At 37.8% G+C, this 23,855-nt stretch overlaps 1 protein-coding gene and 1 pseudogene across 3 annotated transcripts; one reads left to right on the top strand and one right to left on the bottom strand.

Annotated features, from left to right (window-relative positions):
- Positions 1-9,243: 9,243 nt before the first annotated feature.
- LOC120445129 (sarcolemmal membrane-associated protein) lies at positions 9,244-16,184 on the bottom strand. Of its 3 annotated transcripts, none has more exons than XM_039625276.1 (4): positions 16,052-16,184; positions 13,448-14,766; positions 10,819-11,412; positions 9,244-10,759 (listed from the first exon to the last, which is right to left on the bottom strand). In XM_039625276.1, the coding sequence occupies exons 2-4, from the start codon at positions 14,744-14,746 to the stop codon at positions 9,923-9,925; spliced, it is 2,730 nt and encodes a 909-aa protein (XP_039481210.1). In that variant the 5' UTR covers positions 14,747-14,766; positions 16,052-16,184; the 3' UTR covers positions 9,244-9,922. The 3 variants fall into 3 exon arrangements, with proteins under 3 accessions (XP_039481210.1, XP_039481213.1, XP_039481211.1); XM_039625279.2 differs by having other exon boundaries at positions 9,244-10,756; XM_039625277.2 differs by having other exon boundaries at positions 16,077-16,175.
- A 4,336-nt stretch (positions 16,185-20,520) lies between these two features.
- On the top strand, positions 20,521-23,014 carry LOC120444742 (annotated as a pseudogene).
- Positions 23,015-23,855: the final 841 nt, after the last annotated feature.

Here is a 23,855-nt window from a genome sequence, read left to right as displayed (position 1 = left end):
ACCATTTATTCGCGACTTCACCATTGTGTGTACCTTTTTTTTGACTTGAGAATTGGACTCGCCAATACCAAGTAAGTAGCAAATGATCTGCTGCATTGCAATAGCTACAAGTTTGCTGAGGCTTGCTGTTGGAGAAGGAACACGCGAATGAACTACGATTATGTGGCTTGCTCGACACAATTTTATCTTGCTTCGGCTTTGTCGATTCTTCAGCAGATAAATGCTGATATCGGCGATTTAACATTTTTTCAAAATCGGCCCAAAGCGGCAAAGTCTCATAATCGAGCTGTTCCTCCCATTTTTGTTTGGTCACTGGGTCGACTCTATTCAATACCAAATATATCAACATTGCATTCGAAATTTTTGTATCATCTCCTATCGATAACAGAGAACCATAAATCGAAGAAACAGTATCGATAAGGTTTCTCATGGAGGAAGCGGACTGATGCCATATTTTAGGCAGACTAAACAATGTTGATATATTATTCATAAAGATGAGGCATTCGTTATCGTAAACCTTTTTTAAACTGGCTAGTGCCTTTTCGTAATTGCTCTCGGTGACTTGGTAAGCGTTTCCCTTTATCAGCATAAGGCAAGTGGATAGCTTTAGCTGGATGATCCATGAAGTTGTAACGCTAAGCGTAATGAGTTGTAATGCTCGAATAGAGACAATCACCGAGAGCGTCAACGGCCTAGAAAGTCAGCAATGTGGCTCCCTGAAGGTGAAGAGCCACTTGGTTACATTGCCAATAACGCCCTTGCTAGTAATAAATGACTACGAAGCAGGAAGGAATACTGTGCAATCTTAACACTGTACGTAAAGAACTCACTGCTAGATGGCCCGTAATCCGCGGCCCCATGAACAGAATGGGTATCCCGGAGTACCTGGGGATCGTCGTTGGCAGTTACTTTAGGGACCGTGTCCTTTAGTACGATTCGGAAGCTGTCTCAAAGAGGCACAGAATTTTGGCAGGTGTTCCCTACGGATTTGTGCCTGGACCGATCCAGTGGAACATACTGTACGATGGGATCTTGGGCTTCAACAGTCCCTTAGGAGTCAAGGTGCATTGCATTGCGGGCGACGTGGCAATAAAAGCCAAACAAATCCAAAACAATCGCAGATCTCCAAGACTAATGTAATGCCACGATTAGAGCTGCCATCGACTGGCTCGAGAAAGCCGGACTAACAATCGCGGGGCACGTCCGAGGCTGTTCTATTAAGCAGCAGGAAAACGGTGGAGAGTATGCTGGTCTCCATCAACGAGACACAGGTGACCTCAAAAGAGTCTTTAAAGTACTTGGGTGTTATAATACACTATCGTTCAATGACAATGCCTGATACGCTAGCAGGAGGGCAGCAATTATAGCTACTTCCTTGACGAGACTCATGCCCAACGTTGAAGGTCCCAGAAAAATGGAAATATACTGGTGTCGGTAGCAAAGGCAACACTACTATATGCTGCACCATTCTGCATTAATTTCCCTAGAAAGTAATCATTCCTGAAAGAAGCGCGTTAGGTTATACGGTCTATGGGACTGTAATCAACAACATTGAGCTGATGGTATTCCCTGCTAAAAATTAAGTTAAGCTAAATCAGTGGTAGCTATGCAAAGGGACACAAGCATTGAAAGGGAATTTATCTCAGTGCACACCTCATGATGTCAGTGGGGGTAATAGTTGCCCACCCTGACATGGCCAATGCGATTCCATAAAATTATGCTTTAGGCCCCTTTTGTGATATTGGTCAAAGGAAGTTCTCATATTTTCGATCGCCAGTGCTCAACAATTAATTAGGCCGTGTTGCCTAAGCTTACATTGGTTTTCGGCCTCAACTTTTCAACACGTGTGGAATTTTCTGTGGCTTCATCGATCGCCGCAAGATCGATGTCTGCGTGCAACCGGAACAGCTGCCGCGTGCAGTGGAAAGCTGTGCTTTCTCCCTTCTGCTGCAAACCAAGTGCAGATCGCAGGCCACCCCGAGTTGGCGTCCTTTATCTACTCTTCATACAGTATACAGTAGTTTTGTATATATGTGTTAATTTTCCTATGAATATACTTATAAGTATACTTATGATCTATATGGAGTGGGTGCAGTTCTAGCTCAATGTGATGATTTTGGTTGTAAACGTACGATAGCTTTCATGTCTAAGAAGCTGAAATAAAGCCCAACGTAACTGTACAGTTACCGAACTGGAATGCATGACAGTAGTTCTGGCAATTAAGAAGTTCAGAATGTACATAGACGGTCATAGTTTCAAGGTAGGCACCGACCACTTAAGCTTTCGATGTCTAATGAACCAATCAGATCTAAGCGGTAGATTTCCAAGATGGGCTATAAAACTTTAAGGATATTCCTTCGAAAACGAACATCGCTAGGGAACCGAAAATGTGGTTGCGGATGCTCTGTCTCGATCGTTCGAGGAGATTGATGATATTGCTGCAATAGACCTTGATATTGCTTGCAATAGACCACAGCTGATCAGTTGACGATCGCAGCAAACCCTCAAATGTTGCGTAGATCGACAGCTAAAAAAGATCAATCCGTTGTGGAGGGAGTCCAGCCTGGTATTGCTACAGATTCCGTTTTGTCCGCACTGGTTTCTCAACCGGTGATTCCACCCGTCCCGAATAGTTTACCACCACAAAAGAATATTGAGTCCGGACTACCGGCACAAGGTGGCACTTCAGAAATACAACCTGGAGTTCCAAAACCCCTCTCGGTAGTTTCACTAAAGAAACAAACTTTCGTTTCTCGGCTTTCCCCTGATCAAACATCATCTGATGTATTTTCTTATATACCAGACAAAACAAAAGCCGACAACATAAAAGTTGAAAAATTTAACTTTTCTTACGCTAGAGACATCTCATCTTTCAAGATAGCTGTCCCTAATGAGCTATTCTCAACCATATATTCTGGTTATTTTGGGCCGGATATTATGGTTGTGAAAGAGTTCGAAGCGAAGATTAAAAATTGAAAAAAAGGGCCCGTGGGTATAAAACTTCCCTCACGTGGCCAGATCACTGCGCCATCCCCCTTTACTAATTCTACTTCTTTATCTTCAAAAAACTAAACTAGTCTCTCTATCTGTTATCAAAATGTAAGAGGCTTGTGTAGTAAGCTAACTAATTTATATTCAGATCCTTTGCATCCCATATTATTGTGTTTGTTCGGTTAAAACCGGATATACTTAACTCTGAAGTTTTCCCAGGTATGTACGCAGTACACAGGCATGATCGTCCCTCCAGGCGAAGAGGTGGAGTCCTAATTGCTGTTAGGTCTACCCTCACGTCAGAGGAGGTACTTTTTGATGAGTTCCGTAACTTAGAATTCTTATGCGTAAAGCTGTCATTTTCTGATAGCTATGTTTATATTACGTGCTCGTACATTCCGCCGTCTTCTGAATTTCCTGAATATATTAACCATTTGTCCGCTATCCAATCCGTTTCAAACAGACTGTCCGATAGGGATCAACTAGTTGTTCTAGCTGACTTTAATATACCAGGCACTAAGTGGTCCGCAGAAGAATAGTCGAACATTCTTCTGCCTACAGCACATCATGACTTTATTGACGGCTTGCTCGACATATCGTTCTCGCAAGTTAATTATATTCGAAATTCTCTTGGTCGTTTATTGGATCTATGTTTTGTTACAAGTCCTGAAAGTGTGTTTCTGACTAGAGTAGCACCTCTTAGTCAACCAGAAGATCCATACCATCCAACTTTCGAGGTGACAATCGACACAGGTACCGTAATAAAAGAGAGGCCACATAAGTCAACCAAACGAATTCATTGTTTGTCTTTTTATATCTGGCTTTAATTGGTCCGATCTTTATTCTTGCAAAATAATGGCCGATGCCATAAAAATATTTTATAATGCAATTAAATCATTTTTTAACTCTTGTGTTCCGATGTACTATCCTTCTATCTCTAACAAACCTCCTTTATACAAAATTTAAAAATACCGGTTCTTAGTCTTTATTTTCTTAATATGTAAGTGCTCGGGTAAACTTTACCGTGCTAATGCTCAGTGTTATAAGAATTATTTAAACCGTAGTAAGTTCCAGATCGCACAGGATCCCAAACAGTTTTATAATTTCGTTAACACTAAGCGCAAAACAACCAGTTACCCTTCCTCGCTATTTTTTGAAAATACTTCGGTAACAGGTCCCAGGTCCCGACGGAATTCCTGGCTGTGTGCTTAGATTCTGTGCGGAAGCCTTGTGGAAGCCTCTATTAAAATTGTTTAACTTATCTCTGGAATCTACACAGTTCCCCCAAATATGGAAGGAGTCCTTTGTGATCCCTCTCCATAAAAAAGGTAGCAAATCGGATGCAAGCAATTACAGAGGAATCTCCAAATTGTCTGCTATCCCTAAGCTTTTTGAAAACGTTATCACTCCTTATTTGCAGCACCTTTGTAGGTCAATTATATCACCATGTCAGCATGGGTTCATGAAACGCAGATCAACAAATACTAACCTTCTGGAGCTAACCTCCTTCGTAGTACAGGGCTTCAAAAATAATCTTCAAACAGATGTCATTTATACGGATTTTAGTAAAGCATTCGACTCTGTTAATCATTCACATTTAATAAAAAAACTTGATTTATTAGGTTTCCCTGTTGATCTCCTAAATTGGAGTCTAAGTTATCTGAATGGCAGGACGCAACGGGTCCTCTTTAAAAATTCTCTTTCTTGTATTCTCCGAGTCACATCCGGCGTCCCACAAGGGTGGCTCCCTTGGTCAGCTCCTTTTTACCTTATTTATTAACGAACTTGCCTTAATAATAAATCATTCGCGTGTACTAATGTACGCTGATGATGTAAAATTATGCTTGCAATATAAGGACATTTCTCGCCATTTGGACTTTCAATCCGATCTAGATTGCTTTCAAACCTGGTGCCGTGATAACGTATTAAACTTAAATGGCTCTAAGTGTAAAGTTATGACCTTTTATCGTGCCAACTCAATGCACGCAACTTACACTTTAAGTGGGTGCTCTTTGGACAGAATAAGACATGTTGATGATCTTGGTGTTCTTCTGGACCCTAAACTTAAATTTTCAGACCATATTTCGCCTATAGTCAATAAGGCCAGAGGTGTGCTTGGTTTTATAAAACGGTGGTCAAAGGAATTTGATGATCCTTACATAACCAAAACCTTATTTATTTCTCTAGTCCGTCCGATCCTCGAGTATGCATCACCTGTTTGGAGTCCACAATATGAAGTTTACTCGGACCGCATCGAATCGGTTCAAAAGAACTTCTTACTTACAGATTTACTAGAAATTACGTACCTCTATTTTTAAATCATTTTAGATCTAATTATGAGTTGCATAATCCCTACAGAGTATTATGTTCTTATGTCCGCGTCTATCTTCCCGTGATTCGAAAGGTGTGGCAGTGAGACTCACGCGAAAAAAAAAGTCTGTCCCGAAATTGATCTATCTTCCAGTGCAATTCAATTGGAAGAGAATTCTGCTCTCAGAGATAAATTCGGGTCTCTTAAATTACCTGATTTCCTGATAATTCCAAGTCATTGATGATTATATTTATCATCGTGCAACATTCCACAATTGTACTGACGTTTTACCAGACGATTGCTGGAAATTGCTTGTAACTTAGTCGTTGCGTCAAAGCGCAATAAGTTCGGCTCATGATCAACCTACATCTGCTCATTGTAGGATGTCTAAATGTTTAGAGCGTATAAGACGACGTTTCTAATGGCCAAACATGGTTATTAAGGTTCGTGATTACACTCGAAATTGCGAGCCGTGCCAGACTTTCCAAAGACTTTATCTTGATTTTATCGGCCCATTTCCTCGATCCAAATCTGGACCACTTTTCCAAATTTACTTTTTTAAAAGCTGTGAAAAAGTTCAACACTAAAGTGATCATTAATATATTGCGGGATGAAATATTCTCATGCTATTTCCGAAACAGTTGTGAGTGATAACGGAACTCAATTTAAAAGCTGTGATCTCTTGGACTTTCTTTCGAAATATGGCATTCGTCATAGAGGACTGACGAATTTCAATGAATTCGCTCCAACATTGACAAACATTTGAATAACAATCTTACAATCTCGGTGCAAGGATCCGTTCTTTTAAGGTTGGCCAAAAAGTTGTTATAAGAAATTTCGTACTAAGTAATGCAGCGAATAATTTTAATGCGAAATTCGCCCGGGTCAAAGAAAGGATTGGTCAATCAATTTATCAAACTGTGGCAGTTTCTTTAAAGGCGGTAGCCTTTTTTAAATTCAACAAATGGTTATGTGTTAGATAATTAAACTGGACACTGCAAATTGCATTGCATAAAACAACTTTTAAAGATTTAGCTCAACAAAATGGGATCTGATCAGAGTCATATCACAGTTTTACAAAATCTTTTAGCGATCATGATATAAAAATCCGAATGCGCTAAAATTGCTTTATTCGCAAAACTGATGGCTGGCCCCTGAAGATCGGCGACATGGGATTTCCGATTAGAAATGGATCACCTCATTACGGCTCTGCGGCTGATGTACTCCGAACGTCGAGGCCTAAAAATCTCCCTAAAGGCTGAAGGCGATCTTCTAGAGACGTTATTGGTCAGCTGTCTGTTGCTGCCAAAAGCTTAGGATGGCTGACTGGGATCTTTTATGACCTTAGCTCGTGGTAGAGTCAGCTTGTACTGCGCCGATGGGGAGGAAACAGCAAAGCATGTGCTAATGCATTCTTTCAGGTTTACGGTGGAGAGGGAGCAGCTAAAAGCATTAACTCCGCTAAGCCCATGTGGCTTAATCACGGCTATATTAACGAACAGTGATGCATGGAAGCTGGGAAAAAAAATCATCTTCAATATGATGAAACGAGTCCGAACCGACGAGATGGCCAACAGAGCTGGAGGCTAAAACAAAACACGTGTTCTGTGTGGTGGCGTGAGAAGAATACTACCTCAGCGTAACCGGCTTGGGTGGAAGGAGGAGCGTCTCATGGTGTTGCAATCTGGCTTTACATCCTGCTCATCGAATTCATAACTGGACTGTCAGTTCCGGCTAGCGTGTAAAGGACTAAAAAGCACACGAAGGTTTTTGAATCGGATTATGAATCGTGCATGCCATTATCTACGGACGGTAAGTGGCATCTTTAGAAGATTTTAATTTTCCTTCCGTAAGGAGTATAAAAAAAAGTGGAACGGTGAACGTGAATCGCCGTTTTTATCCATTACTTCTTGTCCGGCTGTGCCATTTACAGTATGTGGATCCTCCGCATTCCTGAGGTCCTTGGGTACTACCAAGTTGACAAATTGCGGATGTGGACGATTCTTAATTTCCCATCAGCTTCCGTTTGTCAACGTCGCCGGTGACACAACAAACTGAGTCTTGCTTAGTTGTTGATTTTACTGACCGAGCTGGCTTTGCTGGAATATGATAACTCGCTTTGGTAGATCCATGACCGAGGCAACCGGGCCGATCGGAACCTCGCCATTACCATAAGTTCCATTAAGCCCAAAACCAATTTTCAGAATTTAGAACAATGGGAGCATTTCTATAAACAACGCGCTCGACAAAAACCCTTAAAGAATAGTCTATATAAATCATTCAGGATCAGAAAACTAAACACATCATAATATAAATATGACTTATGATAATTATGTGAACTTCAAATTAACCGAAAACATTTCAAGGGCTCAGAGGATTCAGAAAACAAAATAGTCGCGAACAAAGTGAAAGCCGTTTCTTGCCAAAACTAATGTTGACGAAGACATCCAAGAATTTGTAGATATAGGAGCTAGTGCATGACATAATTTGTCCGGGAGGTTAGAACGATGGAGTCTTAAATTACAGGAATTCTTCTTTAATATAAAAACCGGCAGAGGATCACTTAATCTCTTTCAGAAGCGCTGTCTAGAATCTATATGGATGAAGTACAAAAAGCTGATGCCGATGATTTGAGCAAATGATACGGCCCGTTGATATAAACGCGGACAAATACCGCATTATATTAATGAAGCCTTTAAGAACGCCAGAGCCTAGAAATTTGGTTTTCCTTTAAGACTACAATCAGTTTCCCTTTCGCTCTGATTATTCGCTTAATGTTTTGCAACAAGCAATTAAAATAAAAGCCTTTTGCATTTGTATGAGTGTATATCTTGTAAATCAACCTGTTTATCGCTACAGATCGCTCAGAACGTACGATTGTTTTGCTGTATTCTGTGCTTTAATTAAGGTTTATTTTTTTTTTTTTAACAAAATCTGGCGAATTCTTCTTCAAACGACTACTAATTTTATTTAATATATAATCATAATCGTAAATCATTATATAAATTATGGAATTCTCCTTTTTTATTTTTTTGCAGTTAAGGGAGTAGCGTTGGTTTTTTTTTTTTAACAGAAGCAGAGGTAACAGTTGTAGCTCGTTTCTCGCAAAGTTCTCCCTCTACCATCTTCTCGCTTTGCTCATAGCTTCTCACGCGCACACTGTCGTCGGCCTAAGTGCGATGTTGGCGGTGTGAAGTTAAAAGAGCATTAAATTGCAAAACATGCGGAAGTATTTAATGAATTCGAGATTGACGACGACAAAATTCGACAAAATATGACAAGATAACATTTTTTTATGAAACCAGTGAAGAATCAATCATCTCTTCGATTACTTAATAAGTAATAAATCTAATGTTTACATCTAATAAATATTTTAAAATTGTTGCTAAGCTTTGTTTAAAAGGCACTGAATACAAAAAAAGCCGTTTACGACGAGTCTTTCGTTTTTTCGCTCTTCTGCTGACCCTCATTGGGCGAGCGTTCAGTTGGATCGCTCTCTGAGTTGTTGTTGAGTGAGCACAATAAGAACCACACAACTGTGAACACTTAACCGAAAACCAAAACAAAGAGAAACTAAAAGTTTTGTTCAGAGCGAGAGCTCACGCGCATTCTCTTTTACGGTTGTGTTAGAGTGCAGACCGCAAAACGAAAGACGGTTGAGAGTTATTTGCGAGCCATGGTTTTCAATTAGAATGATTACAAACGGCACTGCTTATCCGAAAACTATATATATTTCACCACTTATTGCACGATTTTTAATATAATTAATATAATTTCGCTCGTTACGTGATGCATTGAAATGATATTTATAGAACAAAGGATATATTCAGTATTTATGTATATATAAATAAAAAGAGCTATACACTGGCTATGTCGGAGTCTTCCGACAACCGACCAACTAATATGGTGTCTTTTACACAGAGATAAAGCCTTTTCCAGACTTCCATGATTCATAATGTTTTATTTGGTAATGAATGGCGTATAATTACTATGTGGTACACCCAAATATACAATTCATTGTTTGTGACAATCGTTGTCTACCGAATTTTATTTTCTATGTCTTATGATTTTGATTAAGGTGAGCTTACGAAAATATTATTTTTTTGGATCAAAACACATCCTTAATCCTTGACGGTTTCGTTTCCAATTTGGCGACATGAAATTGGTGCTACTCTGTTTTAATACAAATCCGGAGATGTTGAGTGTTCCCTTACCGAATAAAAGCAAATATCCGTTGTTGTTGCCAAATCCGAAATTCGAAAACTGGTTTACAAACATACATATATAAAAAACAAAATAGTAAATGTTAATGCTAATGAACCGTTTCAGCATCATAATTGTTGAAATCAAGACGGCACGTTATACGCAGCGCTTTATTGAAGTAATTTTTGTGCTTAAAGCAGTAAATTACTTTGGATAATAATGTTGTCTCTGGTTTATTATTTTAATATTATTACTTTAATTTTGAGCTTGAAGTGATTTTGAAAACAAAGAAAAATAAATATGTAATTAAGTTTGATGATAACGCAAGCATTAGCTGCTGCCGTCCCAATGTACAATAATTGTTTAAAGTAATAGCTTTAAAATATGCGTTTTCCTCATTAGCTATAAGAATGGCGCTTAAATTCGACTGGAAAGAAAATATATGAGCAGACCGATGGCAATACAGCCAAGAGGTAGAAAGCGGCTTAGTAACCCTTGTTTAAAAAACGGCATGTGTTTTTGCTTAGAGTGCAGCTCCGAGATCTCTTTACGAAGCTGCATGTTTTTAAGTTCCGAATGTTCAAGAAGTTCCTTGTAAACAATTAATTCTTCTTCCATTTCTTCTTTGGGGTTATTAATGGTTTCTATGTCCTGGTCCCAAACATCTTCTCGGCTATCTCGATTATCAATTAGTTTTAAAGTCTCACGCGGTAAACTACTTTCCTCACTAAGATTCTGCAAACTTGTTTTAAAATTATGAGGAACGTCTTTCTCAAGCTGCTTCTTTAATAGCTCAATCTGCGCTTGCAGGAAGTGTATTTCATTTGTTGAATGGGCTTTTTTCTTCTTGTAAGTATAGCATTCATCTTGTAACATATCAATAGTCTGTTCAGTTGATAATGCATTTGGAATATCAAGATTTTTCTTTATGTCTACAAGCTCTTTCTTACTTTCCAAATAAAGGCCTGATGAAATCTCTGCAGTCGAATCCTCTAAAAGTTGTGGACTTGCAGAATAATTTTTAAAGTGTTGCACGATTTCAGATGTATTTCTGCTAACGAACTCTGTTGCATCTAAAGCCTTTTCCATATCCTCCTTAACTTTGCATTCAATGCCTTCATCGTCACAATTAAAAATAGCTTTAAGAACTGAAGAGCCTTCTTCGCCCTTACCAAGATCAGAGTTCTTTAGCAATTTTAAAACGCTCGATTTAAAACTGACCTGCTGTAAATCGGGATTACATAGTTTTACCTTCTAGAATTAAATAGTAATATGTTAATATATAATATCATGATGACTGCTATAAACATTACCTTTTCTTGCAATACAGAATCTGCTGTTTGCTGTTCAATGTCTAACACATCTTTATCTTGAGACACAGACAAAATATCATCGTCTGAACTTTCATTATAATCTTTTTCATTTAGCGCCTCACCTACAGCATGATCGTGGTGATGATCATCGTTAAGATTTATTGTATCTAGATGTTTTAAGACAATTTGTTCCTTAAACTTTTCAGTATCATGCTCGGATATAACTTGATGGACTCGCGACGCCTGTACACGAAGCTCCTTAAGCTCGCGCTCTTGAGTCGATAGCTTCATATTTAGCAACTCCAAACTGCGAGATTTTTGTTCCATAGACTCTTGTTCTTGGCGTACTGACTCCTTCTTGAATTCCATGTACTCCTGCTGAAGTTCCTCTAACCGGGAATTAAAGTCATTCAGTGTTTCCTTTAGTGTTATAACTTGAGCGCGAAGTATGCCACATTCGTTATCAGAAGTGGCGTAGGCCATCTCCATCTTAGAGAGCATTTGCATAGCATCGCAGCGTTCCTGATAGACCTTTCGCAGGGCCTCTTTAGCAGTTAACTGATACGTTGTTTTGTCCTCAAGAAGTTTTACAATCTATTAAAAACAAAGAGAAAAATATTACAAAATAAACCAATTTTTCCAGAATTCATAAAAAAAAATTTTAGATCAACTTCATAAATTATGAAGATTTAAAGAAACAACAACCTAAAATAGTATGGACCATCGCAGACCATAAATCTGGGAAGAAGGTCGTCGCGTTTTTAAAGCCTTTTATAAGTGTATATATGTATGTATGTACGTATAATATTTTTCTCTTTCTAAGGTAAAGGGATACATTTGTGAGCAATAACATATTGCTTGTTTTAAGTACCTTTTGTCAGCTTAGTTCTAAAGTAAGAAGCATAAAGCATAGATCATCGTCTTAATTACATTCCCGCACGTCAAGTTGTAAATTGTTTCTTATTAATTTTGCATATGCAAACGAGATGAAGATGTGAAAGCATAGGAGCGACTAATTAAGATAATGGACACGAGTTAACGTAGTGGCGGTTAGATAATTGCCTAAGCTTTCAAATTAATAGTCCGATTCAAAATAAGTAAATAAGTAAAAAATAAAATAAAATAAGTAATAAGCAAATGTAATTTAATTTTGATGTGCACAGAGACTTTTATTTAGAGATATTGTATGAATCAAATGTACGACAGTCTGATTAAAACCAATTATATCTGAATCGAAAGATCAAGATTTTTCTTAAAATCACTTACGCTACGTAAGAGTTTTGTATTGTATCTTGAAATGTGCATCGAACTATTGCACCATTATCCTAATACGATACTCCGTTCAAAATATAACATTTTTTTTAATACCCGTATGCTTGATTTGTTTAATAGTATATAACAGGCAGAAGGAAGCGTTTCCGACCATATAAAGTATATATATTCTTGATCAGGATCACTGGCCGAGTCGATCTGGCCATGTCCGTCTGTCCGTATGAACGTCGAGATCTCAGAAACAACAAAAGCTAGATATATGTATAGACGCAGCGCAAGTTTTTTAATTCATGTTGCCACGCCCACAAACCGCCAAAACTGCCACGCCCACACTTTTGAAAAATGTTTTGATATTTTACCATTTTTGTATTAGTCTTGTAAGTATCTCTCAATTTGCCAAAAAATATTGCCACGCCCACAAACCGCCCAAAGCTGCCGCGCCCACACTTTTGAAAAATGTTTTGATATTTTTTCAATTTTTTTATTAGTCTTTTAAATTCCTATCGATTTGCCAAAAAACTTTTTGCCACGCCCACAAACCGCCAAAAACTGTTAGTGTTGAAGACTCTCCTTCGCACTTCCACTAGCTTAGTAACTAGTATCAGATAGTCGGGGAACCCCACGATAGCGTTCTCTCTTGTTTTTTGTTATAAACAAATTAAATCTCAACCGTATTTAATTTTATTGTTTGACATTTCAGGGATTTTTAAAGAAATCACCCCTTAGCAAATTTTCTAATGACAAATTTTGTGATGATTAATAGTAATGTTTACAAATAGGTATAACAAATTATTTAACTAACTTTTATGATTCCAAACAGGGTCGTCCAAATGATTATTTCTTTTTTTATATAGGGACCACAAAACTAACACAAATACTAATGTTTCTAAAAATGGCGGATAAAAACAATATTAAAAACAAATATTATAATAAACACAAAAACCATTATTACTAACAAAACTAGCACCTATGTTAATGTTTCTAAGCTTGGCGGATTAAAACAGTATTGAAAAAATATTAAACACAAAAACCTTTAAAATATGGGTGGCTGCAATAACGCCCGCGGGCGTTATTTCACTTAAAAAAGTACAATAACGCCCACAATATTTTAAAATATGCAAAATTTGTCTTATCTCTGATAACATTTAGTCCATAACGCCCGCGGTATTATATATGTCTATTTCCCTGGCTCACAGCGGTCATACAGACAGACGAACGGAAATGGGCAGACCGTCATGGATTCTCATTCTGTATATTGAATGAAATTAATTTAAAATACTAAAGACTACAAAAAATTAAGGTTGTATCAAAAATTTGTATTAATTTTTTCAGCGATCCTCTCAACAGATTTACCTACCTCGTTTCGAAGTGCATTTTCCGGTATGTTCTTTTCCATCATTTGTATTTTCTTTTCCAGAAGATTTATTTTGTGCAGCAATTGGTCTTCAGTAATCATGCTTTGCCAACACATTGAAGAATTCTTTCTCGTAGTATCAAGGACGCCTTGTAAGCTGCTTAATTTAGCTTTCAGAGACTTTTCTCTTTGTGCAGCCTCTTGGAGGAACGCGTTAAGGCGCTGCACTTCATCAAAGCTGATTCGATTAGTCACGGTCAACAGCATTTTCTCTGCCTCAACCGAAATGGCCTCTTGCCCGTTGGGTAGAAACAGGGCGACACGGGCTAGGATACAGCCGTGCACCTCCTGACGTGAGTTCTCAATTACCTCAACGCCGAATTTGACGATATCGCCATAATGTAGTTCCGCTGGATCACTGCCCAACTTGTTGTCGTTTATAAAGGTACCGTTGCTAGATTTTGTGTCTTTGACCCAGAACTTACCGTCTGGAGTATACCACAGAATCGCATGGTTTCTCGACAATACTTTGCAGTCAAATATAGCGTTACCCTCACCTGCCTTGCTTTTAGCTATAAGGCGACCTACCTTGCAATCCTGGTTCGGCTGCAAGAATATAGATCTTGTCTCAAACTTATGCGACTTAGATTCGCAATTTAGTACGATTTTTGCAGCACCCATACATGCCGTTGGGACAGATTCCGATCCTATGTCTAGATCTACGGTAGAAGTTGTGGGCACGGAAGCGACCTGTAAAGTTCCGCATTCCGTTGCCACCTCCCTTTGTAAAGGACTATTGTTTAGTACCCCTAGTGGGCTGAATAGACTGCAGGCAGTAGTTACTCGAACGCCAACCCCGGTGTTATTTGCATTCAGGACAGAGTTCATGGCCATATTTATAGCATGCTGGGAAACTTCAGCCGTACGTCGGTCAACACATCCTGTGTTGGAATCACATACTTCCATATTGTTATTTTCCTGGTTCTCCATAGAAGTATCGTTATTACTATCAGGCATATGAAGTTCGCTTATTTCCATTATATGAAAAAATTGGTCCTGCTCCACTTTTTTTTCAGTTTCCATATTTAAAGCGTAATGCGATTTCTTTTGCTTTACATTCGGTTCTTGTCCTTCTCCAGATAAATACCTGGTCGTCTGAGGTATTTCTGTGGCCGCGTCGGCTGTGACTGTTCTGTTTAATGCTGTTGATCCGACGGCTCCTGATGCTGATGTCTGGGCTGGGCTTGGAGTCTGGTCTTCATCTAGATTGTTTTTTAACCACTCATTGCACGCCAAGACCATTACTGTACATCCAAATCAACCTTCGATTATACGAGAACAAAAGCGTATTAACAAGCTATTAGTAATATCCGAGTAGTTACTATTTGAAAAAATTCGACTTGAATCAAAAATTTTGGAACATTGCCCAAAAATTTAAATTTCAAAGGCCTGCTTTAATGAAATGTAAATATATAAATTGTCCGTTCCTAGTCAAAATTGTTAGAAGCTGAGATAGCATACCGTTAGATGTAATTTATTTTTGACTAAATAACTAAATCAGTAGGGCACACAATAATATAGGGTGTTTTTTTTAGAGGTATAGAACTTTAAATTGCTATAAAACAACGATGGATTATTCGATTGACATGAATTTTATTGACATGAAAGATAATCTTGTGGCATTACATTTTAAATATGATTTCTGGCATATGACCGCCACGGCTGGCTCGGATGTAGTCCAATCTGGACGTCCAATTTGCAATGACTTTTTCCAACATTTGGCCGTATATCGGCAATAACACGGCGAATGTTGTCTTCCAAATGGTTTAGCGTTTGTGGCTTATCCGCATAGACCAATGACTTTACATAGCCCCACAAAAAGTAGTCTAGCGGTGTTAAATCACAAGATCTTGGAGGCTTATGAAAAATCGGGAACAACAGCAATCTCGTTTTGGGCCCATTCGACGAATCTACGCCTTGCTTGATGATCGTTTGGTTTCAATTCTTGCACGAGTTGGATTTTGTAAGCACGCATGACGAATTGCCAAACCAAACTGAGAATAAATCACTTGACAGCTGTTAAATCGGTCGCCATCTTGAACAGTAATGCCAACTTAAAGTTCTATACCTCTAAAAAAAACACCCGTTACAATGGCATATTAGACGACTTCCTTAGCCTTAAAAAAATATTTAATTTTAGCAGAATGCGAAAATGGGAAACCATATTAAATATACATTCATACCTATCTACTGAAATGTACACAGGAAGTATGAGGTCGCAAAAGATATATACATATGTTTGTAGATACTTTCAACAACAAATCTTATGCTCCAATTACAAGAAAAAAAGGGCTATGCCGTTAGTTTATCTCAGCTTGGCGTAAAGCAGTTACAAAAAATCTTTTGTTTAATTATATCCAATGAACTTGGGAACTAGTCTATTTTAAAACATTTAAAATATAAAATCCTTAAGCGACAAGACTTTTCCCTCTGGAATCGATCGAAAATATTTGGAACGTTTTAAATGATTATATTAAAAAACTTAACATAAAACACACAAACTTAACATAAAATTCGAAATAAATAAAGTTTGCGAAATGCTTTTACCTTTTAACTACTTCCGATGCCCTACCTTGGAATTTTCCTGATTTAATTGTTCCAACTTAAATTTCCCTTCTATCAACAATCGTTTTAAAAAACTTATACAATATCCATCAAAATAGCGACAATCAACTGGCGACGAAAACGGAACGGTGAAAAGAAGAGCAAACGGTATTAATTCTGCAGAACATTTTTAAAGATATTTATTTACATATACCAGATTACAGACTGACCTGCAGTGAAAAAAGGGTTTCTTTGAATTTTCATTTCCCGTAGAAGCAAGCAAATAATATTTGAAAATTATCAGATTTATTATTTATGTTTAATTTTATTATCTGTACGGCAAATTTAGTTCGATGTGCCAAATGAGGCCAAGCCCAAAAACCAATAAAAACTGTCACGCCCATACTTTTAAAAAATGGTTTCTTGTGTATATGTTTTTTATTTTATGGCACTAAGCATTGCATTCTCCGATTAAACGTCAAAAACAGTGGTACAAGCTTTTCGAAAAGGGGTACATAGAGTATTTGTATTTGTGCTAAAGGCCATCATCGCTTCTATTTAAGGGGGAAATACCTTTATATTTTATATTTAAATTTTATTTATTTAGAGTGATCCCTAAGGTACTGATGAATCGATTTAGTAGTTTTTTGTGAACAATTGTGAAAACGTGGTTTCAAGAAAATGTTATATAAAGTTTGCAGTCATGGAAAGACTGGCTCAGTGACAGTAACTTCCGGAAGCATCTCTTCCTCAATTTCGACAATTAGCTTTTGACACGATATTCTGAGGCAATCGATTAAAACAATAAAAAATAACCATTTTTTTTATGTGTCTGAAGGTAGTTCCCCTCTTAAGATAAGCACAATCCTGGGGATGTTTTTTATTTTAATATCATAGTTTTGAACATTCTCAATTATTAAATTCCTGTAAGTTCGATGTTATAGTCTCTATAAGTTGTTTGTTAGTCAACACTTATGTCATATGTAACAAAAATTAAGACATATCTGGAAAAAGCTTCTTCATAAAATAAAGTTTTACTAGCGTTAACAAAAAAGGGTCTATAAGTAAATAAGAGTATTTCATTCACAGCGTACAACTATAGGGATTCAAGGCTGTTTAGGATCTCTTTGATGAGGTTGCTATCAAGATCTCCAGTATAATAGCATATGAAAGCGATATAATATAAGATATTTTATATTTATAAATTAAAACTACAAACTAAAATTTCATTTGAATTATAATCGAGCTTAATACAGTGTTTAAAGCAGTGCTGCCAACTTAACCTTTTGCCGTCCAGATCTGGCCTTTTTCAACTGTCAAATGCAGGAAAAATTGTTAGCTGGCTGCTGGCGGGAAATCTAGCATTTTTGAAAATCAAACTGGCCTTTTATAGCATTATTTATAATTCTGGCAGCACTCCTTTAACGTTAAACGTGGCATCACATTAATCGATAGTTGCTGCAATACATCGTGCATAAAACCGATGCAGCATTGTTTTTGTATATTTTCCATCACTAACAAGAATTTCACAATATATGCGAAGGCTAAGGACGCAGCAATAAGTTCTACTAAAATGCCAAAAGTTCAGTATAAACAAAAACCTCGAGACACTTGGCTTCGCGATACGTTCTTCAAGGATTGGATGTCAATTGATCCCAATAACGATAATAAGTGTTATTACAGATATTGCAAATCCAGTATAGTTTCAAAGCTGTACGATTTGCAGGGACATGCAAAAACCAAGAAGCATAAGGCGGCAACGAGTTGCTTTACTCAAAAAAATAAAATTGTGTTTACACCAAATGTGCTTCCTAAAACGAAGCAAAGAAGCAGCCTTATGTTTGTATATTGCATCCCATTCTGCTATTTCACCCAACGATCACTTGGGTATATTGTGCGCCACAAAATTTGATGGCGACAAAGTCAAAGTGGAAATAGAGATTCGATTTAGGTGCACGGAGTTTATCTTTTCACTTATAGATGAGCATATAATTAATTAGGCTAACACTTCTTTTATTTTATTAATTTTTTTTTTCAGATTACCCGAAAACTTCCAAATTCTTCAGCAAATCGACATATTTTCTGTTGAGAAAATTTTAATTGTTAGAAAGGGCTTTGTTATTAATATTCTAGAGCATTTCAAACTGCCTGTCTCTGAGATTGAACAGGTCGTTCCACAATATAACAACATACATCTGTTAAAATGGGAAAATACGGCTTGCACTGTAAAATTTTGGGCAGAGGCAAACAATTATGTGGATTCGGGAGGCAATCACCGATTTAAACAGTGAGAATCTTTCGTTTTTAACCTACTATTAGAGCTGCTAAGAAAACATCGATAGTATCGATAGTTTAAAAAAAAAATAAAATTAATTCAACGTGAACCGAAGTTTAGATACCCTTGTAGAATATGTAAAAAAATATTAAAGTCGGCCTCTATAAAAATGCAGGAAGGACTGCAAAGGAATTAAAAAAGTATTAAAAAACATTAATAGAAAAACGTTTAATTTCATTAATTAACAAAATTTATTTGCTTCAATGCAAAACGGCTATAATTATCACAATAGAGAGATACATTTTTTTTTTTCTTAAAAAGTAACATAACATTTTTTGGCTTCAATGCAAAACTGATATTAACATCTCAATAGAGAGATACTTTTTTTTTTTTCTTAAAAAGTAACATAACATTTATTTGCTTCAATGCAAAACTTATATTAATAAATCAATAAAGATATCAATTGTTAAGGTGTTTGTTAAGAAAAAGTAACATGTCAACCAACCTTGTTTAACACCACCAAAACTCATAAAACTGTTCAAACTGTTTCTCTAATCTGAAAAAGAAAACTAAAATTTCTATTCCTTATAAAATTTACCGAACTTACTCGTCCCTCTTGCTATTTGTTAGTGCGGAGAAACCATCGATTGTTTTCGAATACCATCGATGGTTTGAAAAAACTGAAAAACATCGATAGTATCGATAGTGCCATCGATGGTTTTCCAGCTCTACCTACTATCGCTGCCGTGGTCAAACGCGGAAGTCCACACGTTCGACTTCCGCGTTTGACCAGTTAGTCAGATGTACATTGTAAAATCGAAGCCAGAAAAATCAATAAACATTGACACACATACAGTAATTAATATTTTTTAACACAATATTAACAACTTTGATTTTTTATTAAACATTAATTAATTTATATTAATTTAGGTAAAGATGTGGTACTCCTAACAACGGCCACCGTGTTTGTAAAAAACCGTTAAGGAACATATTTTCCTTGCCGTGCTGTTCTCGATTAGGGCTCCCAACTGCACCTGATAACTTACCGATTTGTAATCCGGTTCAACTAAAACAGACAAAAGCGGAGTACCATAGTTACCATAGGTTCTTGTTTGGAGACTGACACCATTATTTAACTTAAGGGCGAAGGGGCCGTCCATAAACCTCGTGACGCTAATTTTGGGCCATTTTGACCCCCTCCCCCCCTTATGTGACATACCGTGACTCTCACCGCAACCCCCCCTGACCGTCACGTGATAAATTGTCACAAACCCTCCCCCCCCCCCCCCCCTATAGGTAAAAAAAAGAAACTTTTCTCGAGCACATGTCCAACAGCTGATTATCGTGCGTTCAAACACTATTGACAAAATGTGGCGCGAGATTCAATTCAAGAATTTCACGTAGTCAAATTTTGAGTACGTAAAAACTTACCTTATAGCTGCTTTCTTATAAAAAAATCAGTACGTCGCGTGACTTTTATTGTAGAAATATTTGTCATAATATAAAAATATATGCCGATAGAATCCTAGTTTAAACCCATTCTACATCTTAAAAAATTATTTTTTTATATAAAAAATTAAAAATATGTTTGAAAATGACTTTAACGATTTCTTTTTAAATTAAACACGGTTAAGTTCTTTATATTCCTTTTGAGATTTCCGTTTCGGAAATTGAGCTGAACGCAGGAAGTAGAGCTGAGTGTGATCCTTTCATTTTGAATCCTCCGTATAGGTAAATTTGTAATTCTTTAAATTTTCATTTAGGGAAAAGAATTTTGTATAGTTCATCAAGACTGAGCAATAATTCGTTTTTTGATGATACTCGGTAGGACAGTTTGGTTATAATTATTTTTAACAGAGACCTGATATTGCGGTTGTACTTCTGGTTCGCTTACCATTTTATAACGTTAAAGTTCTTCAATATTTGGATTGCTTGTGAGTATATGTGGATTGTCCTTCTGTATCTTTTTGTGATTGTCTAACCAAAAAATGATAGGCTATCAATTGAGATAAGTGGGTTTGCATTTTTTTTTTTTTTACCTTAAATTAATATGAAAATACATTTTTATGCTGTCAACATGTACCAATCGTCTCGGTCACCTCAGTTGTATGCATCTTTCGTTATCTATGCAGAGAGGCTGCTTGAGCATATAAGCTCGTCACTCTCGCGCTCACTCTTTTCTCTCTCTCTTGTAATCATGCTCGTCGATTTTGACTCGTGGGATCTTGGTAAGCACCTCGCCTCTCCAACATAACGAGAATAAATATTAAAAGTGCCTGTAAAAGTTTGTAAAGTCAACAGTCCTCACTGCCCAACAAGCTAAGCTGTAGCTTGATCATAAAACGATCGGCCACATTCCCTCCCCTTCATGCGTCAGCATGCCTGATGGATCGTCGCGGGCCGCGCAATACGATCCCCTTTTGTCCAGGTTGTCCGTCAAACGTTATGTCATTATTTTTGACCTACTCCACTTCTCGCACCCCTTTTGGAAATGTTAACCTACTCATTTTGTTGTAGTTAAATTAATAGCATAACTTTATTGATTAATAAATTGCTGGCTAGTGCCATGTGTAATACCGAAAAATTAAAGGCTAGCATACAAAGATTATGAGAAGTTGACTACGAGGGTCGTTTGATAAGTCCGTGACTTTTTGTATTTGCCGCGCACCTGCTCTAAATACAACACTGCTCCTGTCAGCAGTTATCGATTAACAGCTGACTGTAAAATTTTGAGAAAGCTGCGTTTTTTGGTTTGCGTTTTATAGGCATTGAAAGCAGACGATCTCGTGAATTTTAACGAAAATGGAAAAAAGTGAATTTCGTGTGCTAATTAAGCATTATTTTTTGCGTAAAAAATCCATCACCGAAACCAAGGAAAGACTTGATAAATATTATGGGGACTCTGCACCATCAATTTCAATGGTTAAGAAATGGTTTACTGAGTTCCGTTGTGGTCGTACCAGTACAAGTGATGCCGAACGTTCAGGTCGCCCAAAAGAGGTCGTCATGCCAGAAATCGTCGACAAAATCCATGGAATGATATTGGATGATCGGAGAATGAAAGTGCGTGAGGTAGCTGAGGCTGTAGGCATCTCAACTGAACGGGTACATCACATTTTACATGAATATTTGGACATGAAAAAGCTTTCCGCGCGATGGGTGCCGCGATTGCTCACACACGACCATAAGCGCAACCGTGTGACCATTTCAAAGGAGTGTTTGGCGATGTTCAACCGCAATCCAAACGAATTTTTGCGCCGTTTCGTTACCGTAGACGAAACATGGATCCACCACACCACACCAGAGACCAAAGAACAATCAAGACAGTGGGTTTCTCCGGGTGAACGTGCACCAAAGAAGGCCAAGGTGGGTCTGTCGGCCAACAAGGTCATGGCCACAGTTTTTTGGGATGCACAAGGTATCATTCACATCGATTACCTTGAAAAGGGTAAAACGATCACCGGCGAATATTATTCAGAGCTTTTGGACAGATTCGATATTGATTTGAAGCAGAAACGACCGCATTTGGCGAAAAAAAAAGTGCTGTTCCATCAGGACAATGCACGGGTGCACACGTGTGTAGTCAGCATGGCAAAATTTCATAAATTGGGCTACGAACTGCTACCCCATCCAGCATATTCTCCAGATTTAGCCCCCTGTGACTATTTTTTGTTTCCAAACATGAAGAAATGGCTCGGCGGTAAGAGATTCGGGTCAAATGAAGAGGTCATCACAGAAACAAACGACTATTTTGAGGGCCTTGAGAAAACCTATTATTTGGAAGGAATAAAAAAATTGGAAAAACGCTGGACTAAATGTATAGAGCTAAAAGGAGATTATGTTGAGAAATAAAACGCTTCTTTGACGAAAAAAATATATTTTATTCAAAAAGTCACGGACTTATCAAACGACCCTCGTATAATAGTTTTTAGCGGGTAGTATCGAATTCATCACAGGACAACGGTGCGCACGTCAACAAAATTGATTGACTATTCACGACTACAAACGTCGCTCTGAGGGCTTTTGTCTTTGCATATCAAAAACAAGGCGGATACTCGCCGATGAAGAGTTCATCTTCAGACTGCCCTTCGCCTTGTTTGTCTTGACCATCGCCAATGATCCTGTGCGGATCATCATTCTGATTGCGGCAGCGTTCTTCTGGCTGCTTTCGCTGCAAATCTCTTCCCTTAATTCCGCTGAAGGAATTCCTGGCTTTCCTGTGCTTTCAGGAGGGCTTCCGCTACACGGATTGCATGACGTGGCGGAGGACACATAGTGACGGACAACAAGCACATCATGGCTTATGTCTCCGGCTTGGGATTCGCCGTTATATCTGGGATGTTTGCACTGGTCAATGTGCTGGCTGATATGAGTGGTCCCGGCACCATTGGCTTGAAGGGTGGAACTGAACTGTTCTTCGTCACGTCGGCTGCTAGGCTGTGTCGATTATCCTGCTTCAAAGCATTCGACACAAACAACTATATCCACAAAGGCTATGTGGTAATCAGCCACCTGTTTGTCTCCCTACTCTGCTTAATGCCAATGAGCTTTATACGACTACCCTGCTGATAAACTACTTGGTCACCATACTTACGGGAGTCCTGGTGTTTCGGGTGGCTGGAGGAACCTCCCGCAGTTTCATGAAAATGTATTACATGACAGTAAAAAAACACTTTGTATTAACATCCTAGTTGATAGCTTTTGTATAACATTATAAAACAAATTATTTTGTATATGCCTGATAAGTAACACATTCTATAGACTTAAATCCCTATAACACGGATTCTTTGAAAATACATACTTGTAAGTCATTGCGACTTCACCAATAAATATACGTATATTTACTAATCGTATAAAAATAAACGTCAAACTTACCCCACTAGCGACGAGATCTCGACGCGTTGGATCCTGGGTGTGGCTATATATACTGATGGAATTATACATACGCATACATTCGTGCACCAATAATTGGTAAACTGAATAGTAACGTAATATACACAAAAAAAAAATATACTCTAAGTAAAGGTCGTCTATCTAGACCTATGTATATACATACATATACATATGAATGTTTTTGGTGGCACGCTTCGGCTGGTTTCCGATTCTAAAATTACATGAATTGTGCACTTGTTTGGGAAAGTCACTGCTGTTGTTTTGTCTTTGTTGATATCCACATAAAAAACAAGAGAGAACGCTATAATCGAGTTCCCCGACTATCTGATACCCGTTACTCAGCTAGTGAAAGTGCGTCGAGAAATTTCAACACTGACCGTTTTAGGTTTGTGAGCGTTAGAGTGGGCATGGCAAAATAATTTTTGGTATATAGGGTTAAATTTACAAGACGAACAAAAATGTGAAAAAATGTTAAAACATTTATCAAAAGTGTGGGCGTGGCTGTTATAGGCGGTTTGTGGGCGTAGCAGTATGAATCGACAAACTTGCGCTGTGTCTATGTCACTGGCGCCTGGATTCAGAATCCGAACTTGCTTTTATAGTTCCTGAGATCTTGACGTTCATACGGACGAACATAGC

Source organism: Drosophila santomea, chromosome 2R (genome assembly GCF_016746245.2).
Source record: "Drosophila santomea strain STO CAGO 1482 chromosome 2R, Prin_Dsan_1.1, whole genome shotgun sequence".
Classification (NCBI taxonomy): domain Eukaryota; kingdom Metazoa; phylum Arthropoda; class Insecta; order Diptera; family Drosophilidae; genus Drosophila; species Drosophila santomea.
Note: the sequence above shows the minus strand (reverse complement) of the source record. Positions and strands in the feature narration are given on the sequence as shown.

Coding starts and splice junctions, on each gene's coding strand:
- LOC120445129 (XM_039625276.1), bottom strand. CDS start 14,746: ATGGTCTTGGCGTGCAATGAGTGGTTAAAAAACAATCTAGATGAAGAC. Junction 11,413..13,447: donor AAAATGCACTTCGAAACGAG/GTAGGTAAATCT, acceptor TGTTTTTAATAG/ATTGTAAAACTTCTTGAGGA. Junction 10,760..10,818: donor ATTCTGTATTGCAAGAAAAG/GTAATGTTTATA, acceptor ATTTAATTCTAG/AAGGTAAAACTATGTAATCC.